The 18,453-nt window shown below is 33.4% G+C and overlaps 1 protein-coding gene across 4 annotated transcripts; it reads left to right on the forward strand.

Moving 5' to 3' along the window:
• Positions 1-644: 644 nt before the first annotated feature.
• Positions 645-18,215, forward strand: LOC145946010 (uncharacterized protein CG3556). 4 transcript variants are annotated; one of them, XM_083055358.1, is made up of 8 exons: positions 645-874; positions 5,113-5,514; positions 11,958-12,072; positions 12,301-12,541; positions 12,855-13,102; positions 14,031-14,417; positions 15,360-15,761; positions 16,339-18,214. In XM_083055358.1, the coding sequence occupies exons 3-8, from the start codon at positions 12,000-12,002 to the stop codon at positions 16,398-16,400; spliced, it is 1,413 nt and encodes a 470-aa protein (XP_082911484.1). In that variant the 5' UTR covers positions 645-874; positions 5,113-5,514; positions 11,958-11,999; the 3' UTR covers positions 16,401-18,214. The 4 variants fall into 4 exon arrangements, with proteins under 4 accessions (XP_082911484.1, XP_082911486.1, XP_082911483.1 ...); XM_083055360.1 differs by lacking the exon at positions 5,113-5,514 and having other exon boundaries at positions 15,366-15,761; positions 16,339-18,215; XM_083055357.1 differs by lacking the exon at positions 5,113-5,514.
• Positions 18,216-18,453: the final 238 nt, after the last annotated feature.

Raw genomic sequence — 18,453 nt, forward strand, 5'->3', positions numbered from 1 at the left:
AAAAGGTGAGAGGAGGAGGAACTTCTCCTCCACCCACGCTTTTGCTTTATAATATACATATACACATACACACAAATGATGATTTCCGTACCGTAGATCGTAGGTTGTTTTCATGTCGGTTATTTGGTATCTAGGATATGCTTTCAGAAGGTATATATAAGATATCTTTTCTAAGCACAATAATGACGTATTTGTTATCTTGAACAACTCTCTGATGATGAGCCATCAAACGAATAAAAATGATATCAGTAAGTTAGGTTAGGTTAGGTTAGGTTAGGTTAGAATGTCAGAACTATACTTCCGGCGGGGATTTGAAAATCCAAAACTATTTTTTTTTAACACTATCATTATTATCTACAAAATTATATATGTTTGATGACTGTGCCCAGGGTGGCCCAAAATAGGCGAAGTTCTTTTTTAGCTTGTAGTCTTTCTGCTGAATTTTCGGGTTTGCGGGGTTTCCTTGTGAGATGCGACCAGACACGCTGGTTCTCTTTCATCGAGTAAAGTAGAGAGAAGGGCGGTTCTTCAACCCTCTTTCTCTTTCTCTCTTTCTCTCTCTCTCTTTCTCTCTCTCTCTCTCTTGCGCGCGATACGACGCGCCGCCGTTCCTGGGTTCGGTCTGCATTGCGCATTCACGAGACAGGCGCATCGTGGCAGTGGTCGCCCGTCGTCGTCGTCGTCGCGCTTTTGTCGCCGCCGTCGTCGCCGTCGCCGCTATCGAGTCAGTTTCAACGGTGGTCTTGATAAGGAGCTCACTCACGGGACGCTATTGGTAAAGGTAGAAGACAAGAGAAATCGACGCAAAATCTCGAGTGAGGGGGACAACTCGTCTTACAAGTACAAATAAGACGGCCAAGTTCGATTTGGAACGGTAAGTAATGAAACCTCCAATCTTCAGAAATCGAAATTAGGGATTTGGGTTTGTGTGTGTGGTTCACGAAAAAAGATACGCACACATGAACGTCCGAGAAAATTCTTCGCTCGATTTAATCATCAACCCTCGCGTGTTCAACTCCATTGTCGGTGCTTTGCCTTTTCAGGCAATCGGATTAGATGTGAATTATCGCGTGAGTAACGATGATTAGAGATAGAGGATTGGGGACTCGATGTTTGAAAAAAAATTGTATCTCGGGCAAAAGTGTTAAAAACTTTCTATCGTAAATTTTCACCCGATATAAATGCGTTTTGATATCAAAGCTCGATAAATTTGAGAAAAAAATTGAAAACATAAGAATATAAGCACTTTCTATTATTATTATATTTTACAATATATTATATATTAGAATTAAATCGAAATATTTATAGCATATTAGATCATATGTATATTTAGTGAAATTTGGCAACATCGTGAGAAATTGAGTATTTTAAAAATATATTGTAATATAAATATTACACAAATTTAGAAATATTGTTATAATAAAAATTATAACAATAATATCAATAAAAAAACTGCAAAATTTTACATATTTGATATTTAAAAAAATATATATATTTATGGTAATATAGGTAAGTGTGTGGGGGGGGGGAGGGGGATGTAAACTCCTTATGTGAAGAAAAAGGAAGATCTTTTTTATCAAAATAATACTCATGCAAAATAATATTGGGTAAAATTTGGAAAGTGTATAAAATTATCACATAGAAGAAAACTGAAAAATTGCTATTCTTCGCTCAAAGTTTATCTTTTCGAAAAAAGTCTGGCGAAACTTTCCGGAAACACTTTGCTTCATGTGTATATATTGTATCATGGTCATGCATCATTTATAAAATCTTCGAGTCCTAAATAGCACGACCGCGAATCAACCCAGGATTGTACGCGTTATATGTGACTGAGCGAATATTTAAAATTGGAACAAAATTATAAAATCGCATGTAATTGTGACTTTGTGTAAATACAAAATCGACCGAGGTCGTGAACATTTCGAATTTACTGTCCAATTACACAGGTCATGTAGAACTGGCTGGTTACAATATTCCAAGTAAATTCCACGATCTGGAGAGTAAATATTACCATAGCATCATATATAATGATCAATAGTATTATCTGATTACTACTCGTGTTTACTGATATTTTGCATCTTCGCGTAAACAAAATTCTACTTTATAAGGATGTCTTATAAGACAATTTTGCGAATCTAAAAATTCAGATTTTAATGAAACTTATATAAGAAGGCGAGGGAATAAATAGATAAATGTAGAAAATTTTAATTGCTTCTTTAAAAACCCGATTATAAAGAATAAAACTACCTACTCTTTATGTACAGAATAACTTTTGGCTTTTCTCGATATATCTCACAAATTATATTTTAAATAAAAAAATGTTTTATACAAAAACTTAATCGTAAAAACATCTCTAATTACAAATAAAATAAAAAGAAAATTAGTTTTGGAAAAAACTGTTTCAAAATTTCTATTTTTTTAAAAATTTTATTGTTAAATAAAAGTTCTTATGATGAAACTTTTGTATAAAACATTTTTTGAAATCTCGAATAATTTTCAAGATATATCGAGAAAAACTGGTTAGGGTTACGTATAATAGATGATTGTATCCTTAGAATCATTTAGCACCATTTGAAAATTTCTAAATTCATCCATTTATCTTCTTTCTTCTACTATGTGCAAATATTAAAATCACAATTTGCAGTTTTCTGGATTCGAGATTCTCTTGTTAGAATTATTTATTTTATAGAATTATATTTATTTATTTTATATGCATTTAAATTTTTTTTAAATTTTTAAATTTTTATATTTATTGAAAATATTAAACTGGTATTTTGGGGTATTTTAAAAATTATAGAAAAATTAATATTATAACCACATAATAATTTTTCTATATATATTATTTATATGTAGAGAAAAGTATCAATAACAATTTTTTTTAAATGCAGTAATACAGAAAAAATTTTGAGTTTCTGTCTTCATTTAGATTCCGGAAACTCTCTCGTCTCCTCAGACACATTAAACTCCCTTTATACAGATATACTGTACATCGCGTACCTACATTACGTCGGCGCGCACTTTGTTGAGCTTAACCACTTCAAAAGCCGTTCGGTCAATAACCCATTCAGTGTTGCCACCAAACTCTGAACATCTGCTGTTATATTATTGGCTTTTCCATATGTGTTCAATTGGATTTTGATATTGGAAATATAGATTTTTTGCAGATCACTCAATTACGGTCTCAAAAAGTGCTTTTCATTAATAGCTGGATATTATACACGTTACAAATATGAAGGTTGAACGTAATAATATAATTTTAATATCATTGTGCTGATTTATCACATTTATTGGTTTAACGGAACGCAAACATATCTACATATATGTATATATAAGTATATACAGGATGTTCCATTTTAAAAATAAGTTTAAACAATCAAGAAACGTTATGTTTCAGAAAAAAATGTGTCAAACAAGAATCACCTTAATAATTTTCTGCATAGAATAATGAAATAAATCAATTGATGTAAGAAAAACATAATCTTGTGATAAAAAAAAATGCAATCTGCAATGTGCAACTGCATTCTTTTTTTAAAACATAACTATATATAGTTTTTTTACACCAATCTCAATTTATCTCATTATTCTATGCAGAAAATTATTAAGATAAGATTATCAAAAAAATGAGTGTATTACAAGATATTTCATATTTTTTTGTCAAAATGTATCAGAATGAAATTAAAAATATCTCATAAACCATTCATTTTTTTACTACTTCACTCTAATAATTTTTTATGCCAAATATTATGAAGAATCGATTTGTAAGAAAATTATGTAATAAAATTATGATGGTTCCGTTTAAGAAAAGATAAAATTTTTTAAATGCTTTCATGTAAAACAAGACTAGGTTTACGACAAGACGTTCTCCTCGAAATTCTATAACTTTTGTTTCAACTATTTTTTCTAAAACGCGATGTTTCTTAATTATTTAAGCTTATTTTTTTTAATGAGACATCCCCCTGTATATACATATATATTAATAGATTTCAATCTTGTATCTGATATTATTTCAATAATAAATATTTTACAAAAATGTTACTGAATTTAAAGTACATTTAACATTGAAGGTAATTAACTGTTGCCGTTTATTACACTGGTCGATACTGATTGCCAATTATATTTATTAGATCGATTTTAGGGTAACTTTGTGTCGCTGATTCCGAATATGGCATTGATTATAGATTGACTCTAATTTTTAAGAAAATGGGTACCCCATAAAAAATATAATGGTCAGGCGTAGCCTATCCCCAAATCATAACTGTCTAAAATCATACAAAAGTATATATATATATGAAATACATAATGGCATTTATTCAGTAAAAATTAACATAAAAACAAAGTAAAGCTGATTTAGATAATCACAATTAATGCATACAAAAATGCTTGTACGATTTTCTTTTATGTATGTCATCACGTTGGAGATAAAAACAATATGTTAAAGAATAAAAAAACAGACCAAACCCTGCTGCATATATCAGCAGTTACAGGTCGTATTGGGATAAAATCATAATTCGAGTATCCATTGTCTCAAAAACTAGAGCCAATTCGGCAAAACTGTTATCATTTTTGGATTGTGCAATCCCCAAATACCCTATAAATTCGTTCAAACATTCTTGGCAACTAAACAAAAATTTATTTTTGTTGACTAGTGTTATATATCTCTCATGTTTATCGTATAATTATTATTTTGAATCACATAGTTTGCCGCAAATTATCAAAATACAATTATTTAATACACAATCGTGTCAACAGATTATCTCTTGCAACGTATTGTGCGCGATCGTGTTTTTTTTTTTAACTTTGCAATTATTTCAATGACAATAGCATTGTTCCCGCCACTGGCAATTTTCTTCCCGTTCATCGCCTCAATTCGCAAGTTCATTAAACGCGAAACGCTTTTGTGTTCACAAAACTTCTTCGGTCGTTAGACGATACGACGCGCAACCATTTATCGCTATTTAAAAAAATCTGACCTAACCTAACCGCCGCTGGAGAATTTTCCCCGGTCGGTGAGAAAACTCGGAAGTCCGCCAGCCAGCCAGCCAGCCATAGCCAGATTGTGTAATCCTAAATGATCGCAGTGGCAACCGCAATGAGGGCTATCGCATTTTACAGTTTCAGAGTCCACGGACAGCGGTGACTGTAAGCCGTTTAGCCGCGGCTCTAAGCGAATTCCGAGACTCTCCGGGGAACAATGGTGTATGTGTATTACGCCATATATATATATATACACCGTATATATATATTATATACCGCAATATATGCTAGAAGAACCCGCGGACAGTAGGGATTCAAGTCGGACCCTCTACCTCCCCCTCCCTTATATTTCTAGGATAGAGAGGGGGAGGAGAAGAATGGTTTTAGGATAGGAGGAGGGGAAGAGAGAAGGATGGTCCGACGATGTAACCGAGCCGTTACATCGTGATATTGCACTACTGCTGTCACTGTTATCGCTTCGCATCGACGTTACCCTCGGTGCAATGCCATTACATATATAGCTGTAGTCGCGCAATGAAGGTATGTTGGTTTAGTTAGACGTTCCATTGCTCCTTCAACGTCATTTTAATTCGGTAACGCGCAAATTTAATTCTTTCGGACATGCATTATTGGCGGAATAGCTGTATGAATCATATTTTTACATTTTTTATAAAATATTGAAATTTTTATGAAATATTGAAAGATGGTGTAAAAATGTCAATAGTATATTTTTTTTATATTAAAGAAAAAGTTAAAGGAGGATGTGTAAAAGTGGTCGATTTGCCCCCAGCCAGCAAGTAAAATTTGTATGTTTTTTTATAGTTTTTTGGTTGTAAAATCACGTGGTGCAATTAGTTTTTCATAAACATGATGGGAACATACGTAAAAATATGAACGAAGTGAGTAAATAACCACGCGGATATTCCATAAGAATGAGGTACATAATGATTTTTTTACGGAATGTTTTAATCCTCAAAAATTATGAAATGTATGACATTTTGTTGTAATAGAGTTCGAATATAAAAAGAAATAAACCTACGAAAACTCGAAGAATGTAAAATGAGAGATACACGCGCTTCGCGTCATCTTCCCGCCCTCGAGTTAAAATAAAGAAGAAAACATACGAAAACTCTGAGCATGCAAGCCGATAATAAAACCGTCAATTTTTATAACTAAACATCACTATTTAGTCATGGAAACTCAATCTTTTTCACCACAACTCAGTTTATGCTATAACGATTTAGCTCTGAAGTTTAAGAGTCTAGAATTTAAGAGGGCGGGAAGATGACGCAAAGCTCGTGTATCTCTCATTTTACATTCTTCGAGTTTTTATAGATTTATTTCTTTTTATATTCAAACTCTATTACAACAAAATGTCATACATTTCATAATTTTTTAGGATTAAAACATTCCGTAAAAAAAATCATTATGTATCTCATTCTTATGGAACATGCTTATTTACTCACTTCTTTCACATTTTTACGTATGTTCCCATCATGTTTATGAAAAACTAATTGCACCACGTGATTCTACAGCCGAAAAATTATAAAAAAACATACAAATTTTACTTGCCGGCTGGACAAAATCGACCACTTTTATACACATCCTTTTTTAGATTTAGATTGAAATTTAGAATGTGTCTTAATTATGCGAGAGAAAATTACTTTTCTTCTTATTTTTATTTATTTGATATTTATCTGATTTGTCGTGTGATTTTATTATAAAGGATATCCCAGACCTATCTTAAAATCTGTTAATGACAGATTCGTGGGATCATTTGGAGACGATTTTTCCTCAGCAAAAATGTCGAGGGGAGGTCATCATTTTTTGCATGTTCCCAATTTTGCCATGTATCTTTTTAACTAAACCTTAAATTAAAATTCCATTAAAGTAAACTCTACCTAAAATTAACTGAAGAATATGATTTTGTTAATATTTTATGTATTTCCACAAGGAGAGACATTTTATTTTCACTTAGTTTGCGAAAAACCCTTTATTTTCAATCGCTTATAACTCGAAAATTATTGGTGCCTCGACATTTTCACTGAGGGAAAATAGTCTCCAAATGATCCCAGGAATCTGCCATTAACAGATTTTACGGCAGGTTTGGGACATCCTGTATATACGATTCGTTTTCATTTAAATATCTCATATGTCCGCTCTATGAGCGAGGTGTACTACTGGAAAATATCCGTGTTAAGTTTACTGTAGTATTTATGGTATTTCAGAAACCGCGCACAGTCATTAAAAAAAATTAACATGTAATTTCTTGCGTGTAAAAAAATTACTATCTAATAGTATATATAATATTAATAATAGTAATGTATAATAATAATATACATAATAATAATAGAATAATAAATATAGCTTTTATTGGAACTGTCGAATATCGATGAGAACTACTTAAATTATCGCCACCAATCTGACCATTTTCATTAACTTCGAATGTTATCGCATATTTGAATATTATACATATAATATCTATTATTTACAAGAAAGTGTATATATATATATGTATTCTCTAAAATGATATTATTATTGTATTATGTGTGTCATCAATTTTTTAAAAAATTTTCTATGTAATTACATATAAATAGGTTAATATAAAAAATTGATAGAGAGACAATATAACAATAGTTATATAAATAAATAGATCGATAATCTAAAAATAAAGCGCGCCATAGTTAAAATAGTTTATGAAAAATTGATGAGCAATCTTATTTTAATCGACCTGTATATTGAACCAGCCGCGTTTCGGAAAAACCAATTTTAGAATAGAACTGACAATAACAATATATAGAGTGTTCTATAATTACTGATGAGTATCCTTTCTCTCAAGTTTTCAATTTTTTCTATCTTTTTTTCCATCGTATTTTCTATCTTCATAACTAAACCTGAAATTATAATTCTATTAAAGAAAAAATCTACTTGAGATTAACTAAAGAATATAATTTTATTAACTTTCTAACTTTTCACAAAGTTTAGTTAGTAAATTTTTCTTTTTTCAATTTATAATTTGAAAATTATTGATGCTTCGAATTTCAGAAAAAATTGTTTGCAAATTGACCGGACAATTTGCAAATTAAAAGACATCTGATTTTGGGACATCCTGTACTCCTGTACTGACATCTCTCTCTCTCTTTCTCTCTCCCCTCTCACTGCTATAAACATATACTTATATCTATTTCTCAAGATTCGCAGACAGCAATTCCATAGAGGTAAGATGATACTGCTTGCGATCTCGAGAATAAATTAGAAATGGAAAAAGTAAAAATATCGGAGGAAAAAAAATAGTAATAAAGGAAAAAAGAGGGAGAACATTGCCCAGGTATATACACATATACATATACATAGGGTGTCCCATTTTATTCGATCACTCCTAAAAACTTTTTTATTTTTAATTGTACAACAAAATATTTCAAATAAAAGTTGTTTGGTTTAAAAGGAACAGAAAATGTGATCCTATTATCTTTCTTCTAAAGAGCACTTTTCAAAGTCATTTGAAGGTCATTTATGTTTCTTTAACTGGAACCACTATATTTTTTTTATATAAATCGATTCCACAATTTTTGACATAAAAAGTTATATAAGAGTAAAATGGCCAAAAAATGAATTATATAGTTTACGAGATATTTTATACTTAAATTTGACATAATTTTACATAAACTACAAAATATCTCGTAAAATATTCATTTTTCGACGTTCTTACTTCAATACTTTTATGTACAAAATAATGAGAGGAATCAATTGGTGCAAAGAAAACATATAGTTGTTTAACAAAAAAAAATATGTAGTTGCTAGTTGTAAATTACATATTTAAAAAAAAACAACTATGTGTTTTTTTTCACACCAATCGATGTCTCTCATTATTTTGTGCATAAAAGTATTGAGGTAAGAAGGTCGAAAAATGAATATTTTACGAGATATTTTATAGTTTATATAAAATTATGTCAAATATTTAAGTATAAAATATCACATAAACTATATAATTCATTTTTTGGCCATCTTACTATTATACATATAACATTTTATGTCAAAAATTGCGGAATCGATTTATATAAAAAAAAATATATTAGTCAAAGAAACATAAATGACCTTCAAATTAAAAATAATTAATTAAAAATAAAAAGATAAAATTATCGGAAAATGAATATTTCACAAGATATTTCATAATTTATGTAAGATTATGTCAAACTAAAATATAAAATATCTCGTAAACTATTCACTTTTTGATCTTCCTATCCTTATAACTTTTTATGCCGAAAATTATGAAGAATCGATTTATTATAAAAAAATATGGTGGTCCATTTAAAAACACATAAATGACCTTCAAATGATCTTGAAAAGCGTCCTTTAGAGAAAAGTCAATAACGCCATCTTCTGTCCATATCTTCAAATCAAATATCTTTTGTTTAAAATATTTTATTGTACAATCAAAATTAAAAGTTTTTGGGAGTGATCGATTAAAATAGGACACCCTGTATATCTACACATACAGCAGCGCGCGCGTGTATGTGTGTGTATACATATATATGTGTACGGTGAGGGTGGCAGGCGCCATGATATCGATCCCACGCAATATCGCGCGCTACGGGTCCGTGTCCCGACGCGGGCGTACCGACGCCCGGCATCCCGTGTGTATATGTCTACATATATGCTCTGGTATAGTACAACCGCCTCTACAAACGCACGATTTATTGGTGAATAGAGGTACTGTATCCGTGCGTGTATGTATGTACGCCACGTTGGCTTTGTTAAAACGTTTCATCAAGCGAGCCTGGTAGATATTCGCCGATAGCCGCGCACGACGCGATGACGCTTGTTCGATACGATCGATCGCACAGGTTCGTAATGTCCGAGTCTAGTCCAAACGGTGTTCTTGAAAAGTAAACACCGATCAGACGTCCGGCTTTCGCACACACACACACACACACACCCACACATACACACACTGGCTCTACATGGAAAATGATAAATGTATTTTGATATATTTGATATTATATTTTGTAACAGAGAGAGAGAGAGAAAGACTATATGATGTTATGCGTATATAATTAATATAAACTGATCAGAGTTATTTAATTTAAAGAACCCCGTACACTAAGCCAGTCAAACACGAAAAACTTGGCCTCTGCGAATATTTTGTTTGACTGGTTGTAGGTTAGTAATTGTCCATTATTCAGCTTTGAACCTATTACACCTTTTGTTCAGCAGGTCATAAGCTACAACATATGAAAAACTAGCTGAGTTTACTGAGATCCAATTTTATATAGGATTAGTCAACTCGTAAAACTCGAGTTTTTATTTGACTAATTTAAGTGTCCATTATTTAGCTTCTATATTTGATAATAATTTATTTAATAATAATGTAATTAATTTATAATATTTTTTATAATATGAATTTATAATTATAATATTAATATGTTTATATAAGGGCAAATATCCAATATCGTTATTTATTTCTCAAATTGTTATAAAAAATTAATTACACATCTAATTCTTATATAAATTTTTTTTATATTATCAAGAGGCGTCTGAGAATTCTTACATTATTCTACTATATTATAATGCGCTGGTTGCAAGGTACACCAGCAATTGCGGCAGAATCCGTCCATTTCTTGGTTCTCTTTACACTCGACATCGATGAATAAATGAATACGAGACAGATTATATGTAATCCCGGATCTTGACAGACTGCGTCGGTTTCGGGCTAATCTCGATTAACGACTCGGTTTGACGTTGATTGTGATCAGTTGACACGGATAACCGAATAATCGTATTCAGGAGCATTTGTCAGTATTTGTGACTTAATTCAAAATTCGGGCATACAAAGTTCGACGCACTTCTCTCTTTCTTTTTCTTTCTCTTTCCTTTATCCTACTACGTTTGTCTACAGGCTAAGAAGAAGTTTAACGAAACATGGCTCTGGCGGGAGCCGTGTTTAAATATTCATGATATATTCTACTATGCAAAGAGAGAAAGACATCTCTCACGCGAGAACTTTCCACCGAAAGATTTGCTCTTGCAAATGTATACGGGAATGATTTTTCAGGTGTCGACGGTAACTTTTGATTGCTTCGAGAAAGACGGAAAAGTTGAGACTTTATTACAGAAATATTAATAAATTGGGTATGCAAATTGTGATAGGCTAAATGTGGTTTTATATTTTCAATAAAAGAATATTTTTGGTTGGATTTAAACCCGGGCTCTTGGGTATAGATAGGACAACTCTCTGTGTGTCTATTTTCTATGTCCGAGTTTAAATTTGGCCAGGAACATTTTTTTAAATTCGAAGTATAAAACCCATCTAGCCCATCACAATTTGCAATTTACAATTTATTAATATTTTTAAAATCCACATCTAATCCATTAGTTACAAGAAGAAACGATATTGATATAATCTGATATATAATTATCTAATGCCGGAAGCTTAGTAAAAAAAGATTCAAATATATAGTAAAAAATCCAGAACTATATCTTGGATTTATTCGATCGCCACCTCTCGGCAGGCAATAGCAAACCACCGAGAATATTTTGCCGAAGAAACCTCTTTAATCAAGAAAAATAGAGGTAATATAACTTCTTGTTACATCTTATAATTATACGATTCTATTAACTCTATATTATAGTTATAAGATGTAACAAGAAGTTCTATTAACTCTATATCTATTTTTCTTAATCTAGAAATATTTCTTTCTTAGAAATATTTCTATGATTCCCTCTTTTGTACATACAAAACTTAACACTTTATTACTTATAAATGTGATTAATCATCGACCAAATAATTTGCATATTTCTTCTGTTGTGGTGCTACAATTCTTAGCTTATCAATCTACATGTATCTATGACTACATGTATCTACGGTTTTTTACATCTAAGTTTTCCACAGACAAACATAGGATAAAATGTTATGCTGAACGGTCAGATTGAAGAGGTTTTCTTGGTAAAATATTTCATAATTTTGATCGTTATTCGATTTTCAGGAACAGTAGTACAAGCAGAATTTGAGATTCCTCCGAAGGATAATGTGGGGAAGAGCAAATATGGCGGCTGTGATCCTTCTTCTAGGATGGCTATATGTTTTCGCACGCGCAGAAGGTAAATGTTTGTTTTCACACAAGATTAGCACAGAGAATGATTTAAAATAACAAGGAAGAAAAATTATTTTTTTAAAATACATCATAGAATGAAAAAATCATAGAAAAAATTATATTAGACTTTGATATCCACGAAAAGATAAGAGTCGGCTCCTTTCGTGTAAATATTAAAGCGTAAAATATAACTCCTTATGAATGTTACGCGGGAATGTTTTGTTGGTCGTTTCAGCCGGCAACACCGAGGTGACGTCTGCCGATGCCGAGGCGGAAACTATCCTAGAGCGAGCGGCCACGTGGCTGTGGAGTCAACGGGATAAGGATGCCGGTTGGGGTAATGACACGCATCGAGTGCTTCTGGTCCTTCGTCTGGCGAATCTCTCCCGCGATGACGTCACGCCGCCGGCGCCATCGCTTGAACTGCAACTCACCGCTAAGCAGATGGAGCTGGAAATCGTGCTTCTTCTTTGGAGGTAGATCTTCGAGGCACATAATAAGGGTCATGGCACATAAAAAAACGTAAGCAGTAAGATTTAAGCGAATCGACCAATCACGGTTGAGCAAAAAGACAGCCATTTTGAAACTTAAAGCAACTCTGCAAATTCTGTATGGATGAAATTCTTAAGTCTTAAGTCTTACTGCTTACGTTTTTCTATGTGCCATGGCCCTTAACTCCCCTTTTAATCAAATATTACTTATTTTTTAAATAAAAAATTTACTGGATATAATACAAAATTCGTTACACAAAATGCTTAAGCATGCGTGATTTTTTCATTGTGTTCACAGACACAGAGAAATCGGGTTTTCCCCAGTTAGACTGGCACGCTACACCCTAGCTCTGAATGCAATGTGCATGGATCCGCGACAATTCCACGGCCACGATCTAATCGGCACGTTGCAGCATCACGAACCGCCGACCGATTACGAGTTTACGTTGACCGCCCTTGCTGCATGCAGTGCGCAAGCACATGTGCGCAAACGGCAGATGCGTCGTCTTCTAGACATCGCAAGTGCTCCACAGAACCATAATGTTGGTGAGTTACCTTAAGAATTATTGGGAACTTTCCAGCAAAGAAACATGCATAAACAATTACACGATTGGTTGTCAAATAGAACAATTTTCAAAACTTTAAAAATGTTCTCAATAGCCAATCGTATCACATTGTGTCTATCTGTGTTTTCTTGTTGGTAAGCTCCTATTAAATGCTTTTCAACAACATATACAGATGACTCTATATACGCCTCAGTGTTTTTTAACTACAACACAAATCGACACAATCATACACAGAAAATGTTTGTGTTTGACTGTGTCATCATCATTTTGTGTCACTCTACGAATACAACCATTTACTGACATTTTAACATTTGGTACCATTTTTTTCTACGAAATAGTATTTTTTAAATGTCCGCAGTAAAATGTAAATTTAGAAAAAAACTTAAAAGGAAAAACTCTAAAAAAAACTTTGTAAAAAGCTATGTAAAGTGATTGCCTTGCACTCTGACGGTGAAATAAAAAAAAAGCAGCGTTCCGTTGACACTATGGGAGCTATTCAGAATATCAAGAATACCACAATATCATTATTGATTATCAAATAAAATAATTTTCGGGACTTTAAAAATTTTCTATTTGATAACCAATTGCATCACATTGTGTCTGTGTTTTCTTGCTGGAAAGCTCTTTGTGTAACACTGTCACACAGACTGTATGACTGGCTGCGTTCAGCAGAGAAAGCTGCTTTACAACTGTAAAATTCGCGAACTGATTGGTACACGCTCTTAGATTCAGTTAAGTTGAAGAGCATATATCAATCAGATTCACGAATTTTACAACAGTTGTTAAAAGCAGCTCTCTTTGCTTAACGTAGCCAGTCATACACAGTAATCCCTATATTTGCATTTTTATTCTCATATCGCAATTCTTATCGCATTTTTAATAGAATGAACAATATGAATTCACTATAGATACCATCGCGATGTTGATCCTGGTACTGCGGTGCATCAGCCAGGACCACCGACATCGCAATATCCATCACATTATTCGCAAACCATCGACGGTTCTGGCACAGCAGCAAAGACTCGACGGCAGTTTTGGTGATCTGCACACCACCGCGTTGGTGATGCAGGCACTCGAGGAAGTGGAGAACGAGCCAGCCGACAATTGGAACAGATCCGCGGCATTAGCCTGGTTGATTAGTCAGCAACGACCGGACGGTTCGTTTCATGGTGACGTCCGTGCCACCGCTGAGGCGATACTAAGCGTCACGCCACGTGGGTTGGCTAGCATCCGAACCCTCGACTGCGGACAGGGTTTATCAGACAATTCGCCACCTCGTCTAACTACAACCAATAGTAAATCTTTCATTGTAACGAAATTTTCAAATAGATTTAAATTATAACATGGACAGGAATTATTATTATTTATACTTATCTTTTGTTAGTAATAATTTTGCGTAAAAATCATTAATTTTACTAAAACTTCTTAATTTTAATTCAAAATTTATAACTTGACCAAAGAACCTCGTACTAATTCTATATAAAATTAGATCTTGATAAAATCAGTTAGTTTTTTTTCATATGTTGTAGCTTATGACCTACTGAACAAAAATAGACTCAAAGCTAAATAATGGGCAGTTATTGACTTACAATCAGTCAAACATGAAAAACCGTTCGAGTTCTGCGTGTTGTTTGAACGCGCTGGCTATAGTTCAATAACTGTCCATTATTTATTATAGCTTTGAGTCTATTTTTGTTCAGCAGATCATAAGCTACAACCTACAACATATTAGAAAACCAGTTGATTTTACCGAGATTCAATTTCATATAGATTAATGCGGAGTTCGCTGAATAAAAAGAGCGTGGATAACTGTTTTAAAAAACATAAAAACTATCTATTGATTGTTACGATTAACTGCAAGTGTTAGTGCAATCAGCTGTGTGTGGTAGAGCAACTAACAATAAGATCACTAGCGCTATCTGTTGATATTAAAATCCTAAATGAACCATTTTCTTTGGAATAATTCGGTTCATGGAAACTTGCATACTCGTAATCTACGCGTTATAAATTTTATTTTAAGCGGAAAATAAAGTCGTATTTCTAGTTGAAAAAATTGTGATCAATAAGCCTAATATGGACACTTGTCCATACTTTTTTCTAATGATTATTTGAAAATCACACTCACGAGAAGTCATCCACAAAACTCAAATGAAAAAATCATTTGCCAATAAATACGAGTTCTACCGTAAAATGAATAAAATAACGAAATGAAAATAACAGTCCCTTAAACTTATGAGTTGCAGACATTGGGACGTCTGACAATCACAGCGAGATCACCCTGCCATCAGAAGCGTCAGGGGATAACACAAGCAACGCGGATACCACAGTCGCGTACACTTCGGCGCCGGTGTTAGTGAACGTGTCGTATACTCTATGGGTCGGCAGCAACGTGAACGAGACGTATAACTTGACGGTAACCGCGCCCAAGAACGAGACCTTCTACGGCGTGATGTTGCTGGCAGCGGAGATGTCGCCTCATTTTGAATTCCTTGCGTCCGAATGGCCTAACGGTCATTATGTTCACACGTTAGCTGGCTACAAGGAAGAACCGATGTCTTATCACTACTGGCTCCTCTACAGATTGCCCTCGCCACCGGAGCCGTCCTCGCCGCCTGGAAATCAGCTGGTCGCACCCGGAGGTACGGACGATTCGGCATCGTATTGCCTTGTATTCAATATTCTTAGGGCTCCTGGCTCCTCATCGACCATGTTGAAATTGTGACGTCAGAGGCGCGAAAACGCACACGCGTTTCAGCAAAATTCTGCTTAGATGCCATTTCGAAATAAAAAGATATTTTGATGAAACAGTACTTCAGATGGCTTTAGCACATTCTTGAAATACCTCAAAAATTATCCTTTTCCCTTTATATTCAATCAACAGCTGTAAAATGACTGTAATATGAGGCCGTCTAGTCTTTGCACATGCACAGTTATTCCGCATAACAAAGTCTGATATCACTTTATCATTTTATGGTTGTTGATTGATTGTCAAGGGAAAAAATAGTTTTCGAGGTATTTTAAAAGTGTGCTAAAGCCATCTGAAGTAGTGTTTGATCGAAATCATTTCATTTAAAAATGGCATCTAAGAATTTTCAGTGTGCTTTCTCGCCTCTGACGTCACAATCTAACATGGCCGCGGCGAGGATTCAGAAGCCTTAACTTTGCTTAGATCTTTATATTACATAAAGGTAAAATATAACTTCTTCGTGCTTTCAGGTGTCGACAATTTGCAGATTAGCGAAGGAGAACACTATCTCTTCTGGTACAAGAAGCTATGAAGCACACTATCTCTTCTGGTACAAGATGCTATAAAGTACATGGCGAAAAAAACAAACAGAGCAAAATAACAAAAATAAAGAAGAAAAAAAGATTACACATGAGAATACATAAGTGGGGAAGGAGAAGAATACTGCTTTGTAAGAAGAAAACAAAGTTATATATATAAATAAGAGAAAGAAATAGAAGAGAGAAAGCGCGATCTCGAAGCTGTAGAGCGAGATCCAGTATTTACTGCCATCGTTAACGTAAAGAAAAAATCGACACGTAAAGAAAAATTAATTAATTTAAAAAAACGTGCGACGCTGACAATGTGAGGGAGAGGAGAGTTAGGCGAAGAAGAAAAATATATAAATATATAACTTACTATACATACACTTACACATGCATATACACACCACACACACACACACACACAACACAGTTTTAGTAGTGATTTTTGAAATTCCGTTCCAGTGGCTGAATACATAAAGGGTGAGATGAGATACGGATCTCAATTGATACGCCGAGCTCGATATTAACGTATACATATATACAACAAAGCAACTCCACTTCTTAACACGTTGAACGCTAGTGACTAGATGACACAAATGTGTATCTAGAATTTGGATCTAGGATATAGACATGAACAGAATCCGATAGTTCACATTGCTAATTGGCCAGGTGAACATTTGAACTCTCTGATCGATCAATCGTGCTGGTGACCCTAGGCACAGGTCGATATGTGTGGATGTATGCTATCGAGATGTGTGCTAACGAGACCCTCCCGATAGACATATCATCCTCTCGGCACTTTTGCGTGTGTGTAAAAAATATTTTATTGATTTGCAACCAGCTATATTTAGAGAGTTGCATAGATATTTATAGAAAATTTCACAAATTTGTTGCATAATATTGCAGCATCGTTTGTCGCACTGTTATTGCGCGTTACAGTCCTAGAACCTCATAGAGTCAAGTCGAGATCAAGCCGCGCTGCATTCAACGTGTATTTACAATAATAAGCTACGTGACGTTTTCTATGAAATCGCAATATGCACAAACATACTTGTACTTATATCGTAATTAATTCGTATTCACAATAAAATCGAATAGCAGTACTCATATTAGCGAATATCCGCCCCCCGATATTCCCGATCCGGTTGTAACGTATTGATTTAGTAAACGAGTACACTCGTGATTAACGAGAATAAATGATGAATAAGTAAGTAAGTGAGTAAGTAAGTAAGTAATTAAATAAAAAGATGAACACAAAAACCACGAATCTGACCTGCTGCTGCAATATGTTCGAAAAAAAGAAAAAGAAAATGCATAAAATGAAAATGCCGTACTATTGTTTGTACCTTGATACACGATATGTATCGTTTATCAAGCAGCTTAGAGTGTAATGTATGATTTCATTTTTTCTTGGAATCAATAAAGGAATCAGTAAAATATAAGTACATTTACAAACTTAAATGGTACTTTATCTCTTGTCTTTTTTTTAAATATATCTATAACACTGGTCAACAAAAATAAACTTTTGTTTAGTTGCCAAGGATGTTTGAAACAAATTTAAGGTATTTTGGGAATGCTGAATCCAAAAATGACAACAGTTTTGCCGAATTGGCTCTAGCTTTTAAGATAATAGATACTCAAATTACAATTTTACCTTAATACGACTTGTAGCTGCTGACATATACAGCAGGGTTTGGTCTGTCTTTTTATTCTTTAACATTGTTTTTATCTTCAACGTGATCCTGATAACCCACATAAAAGAAAATCGTACAAACAGCGTTTCTATGCATTAATTATGATTATTTTAATCGGCTTACTTTGTTATAATATTATTTTGCTGAATACGTCATTATAGATATTTCATATATATATATATATATATATATATATATATATATGTATATATATATACTTTTGTATGATTTAACACAGTTTCCATATGATTTGGGGATAGCCTACGCCTGACTATTACATTTTTTGCATTTTTTGTTTTTCATAGGGACATCCATTATCTAAAAAATTAGAGCCAATTTAGGAAAACCAAAACAATATTCGGAATCA

The sequence above is a fragment of the Prenolepis imparis genome, unplaced genomic scaffold (assembly GCF_030444845.1).
Source record: "Prenolepis imparis isolate NDT839.2.m4 unplaced genomic scaffold, iyPreImpa1.0 SCAF_15, whole genome shotgun sequence".
Taxonomy (NCBI): Eukaryota; Metazoa; Arthropoda; class Insecta; order Hymenoptera; family Formicidae; genus Prenolepis; species Prenolepis imparis.

Coding starts and splice junctions, on each gene's coding strand:
- LOC145946010 (XM_083055358.1), top strand. CDS start 12,000: ATGTGGGGAAGAGCAAATATGGCGGCTGTGATCCTTCTTCTAGGATGG. Junction 12,542..12,854: donor ATCGTGCTTCTTCTTTGGAG/GTAGATCTTCGA, acceptor TTGTGTTCACAG/ACACAGAGAAATCGGGTTTT. Junction 15,762..16,338: donor TCAGCTGGTCGCACCCGGAG/GTACGGACGATT, acceptor TCGTGCTTTCAG/GTGTCGACAATTTGCAGATT.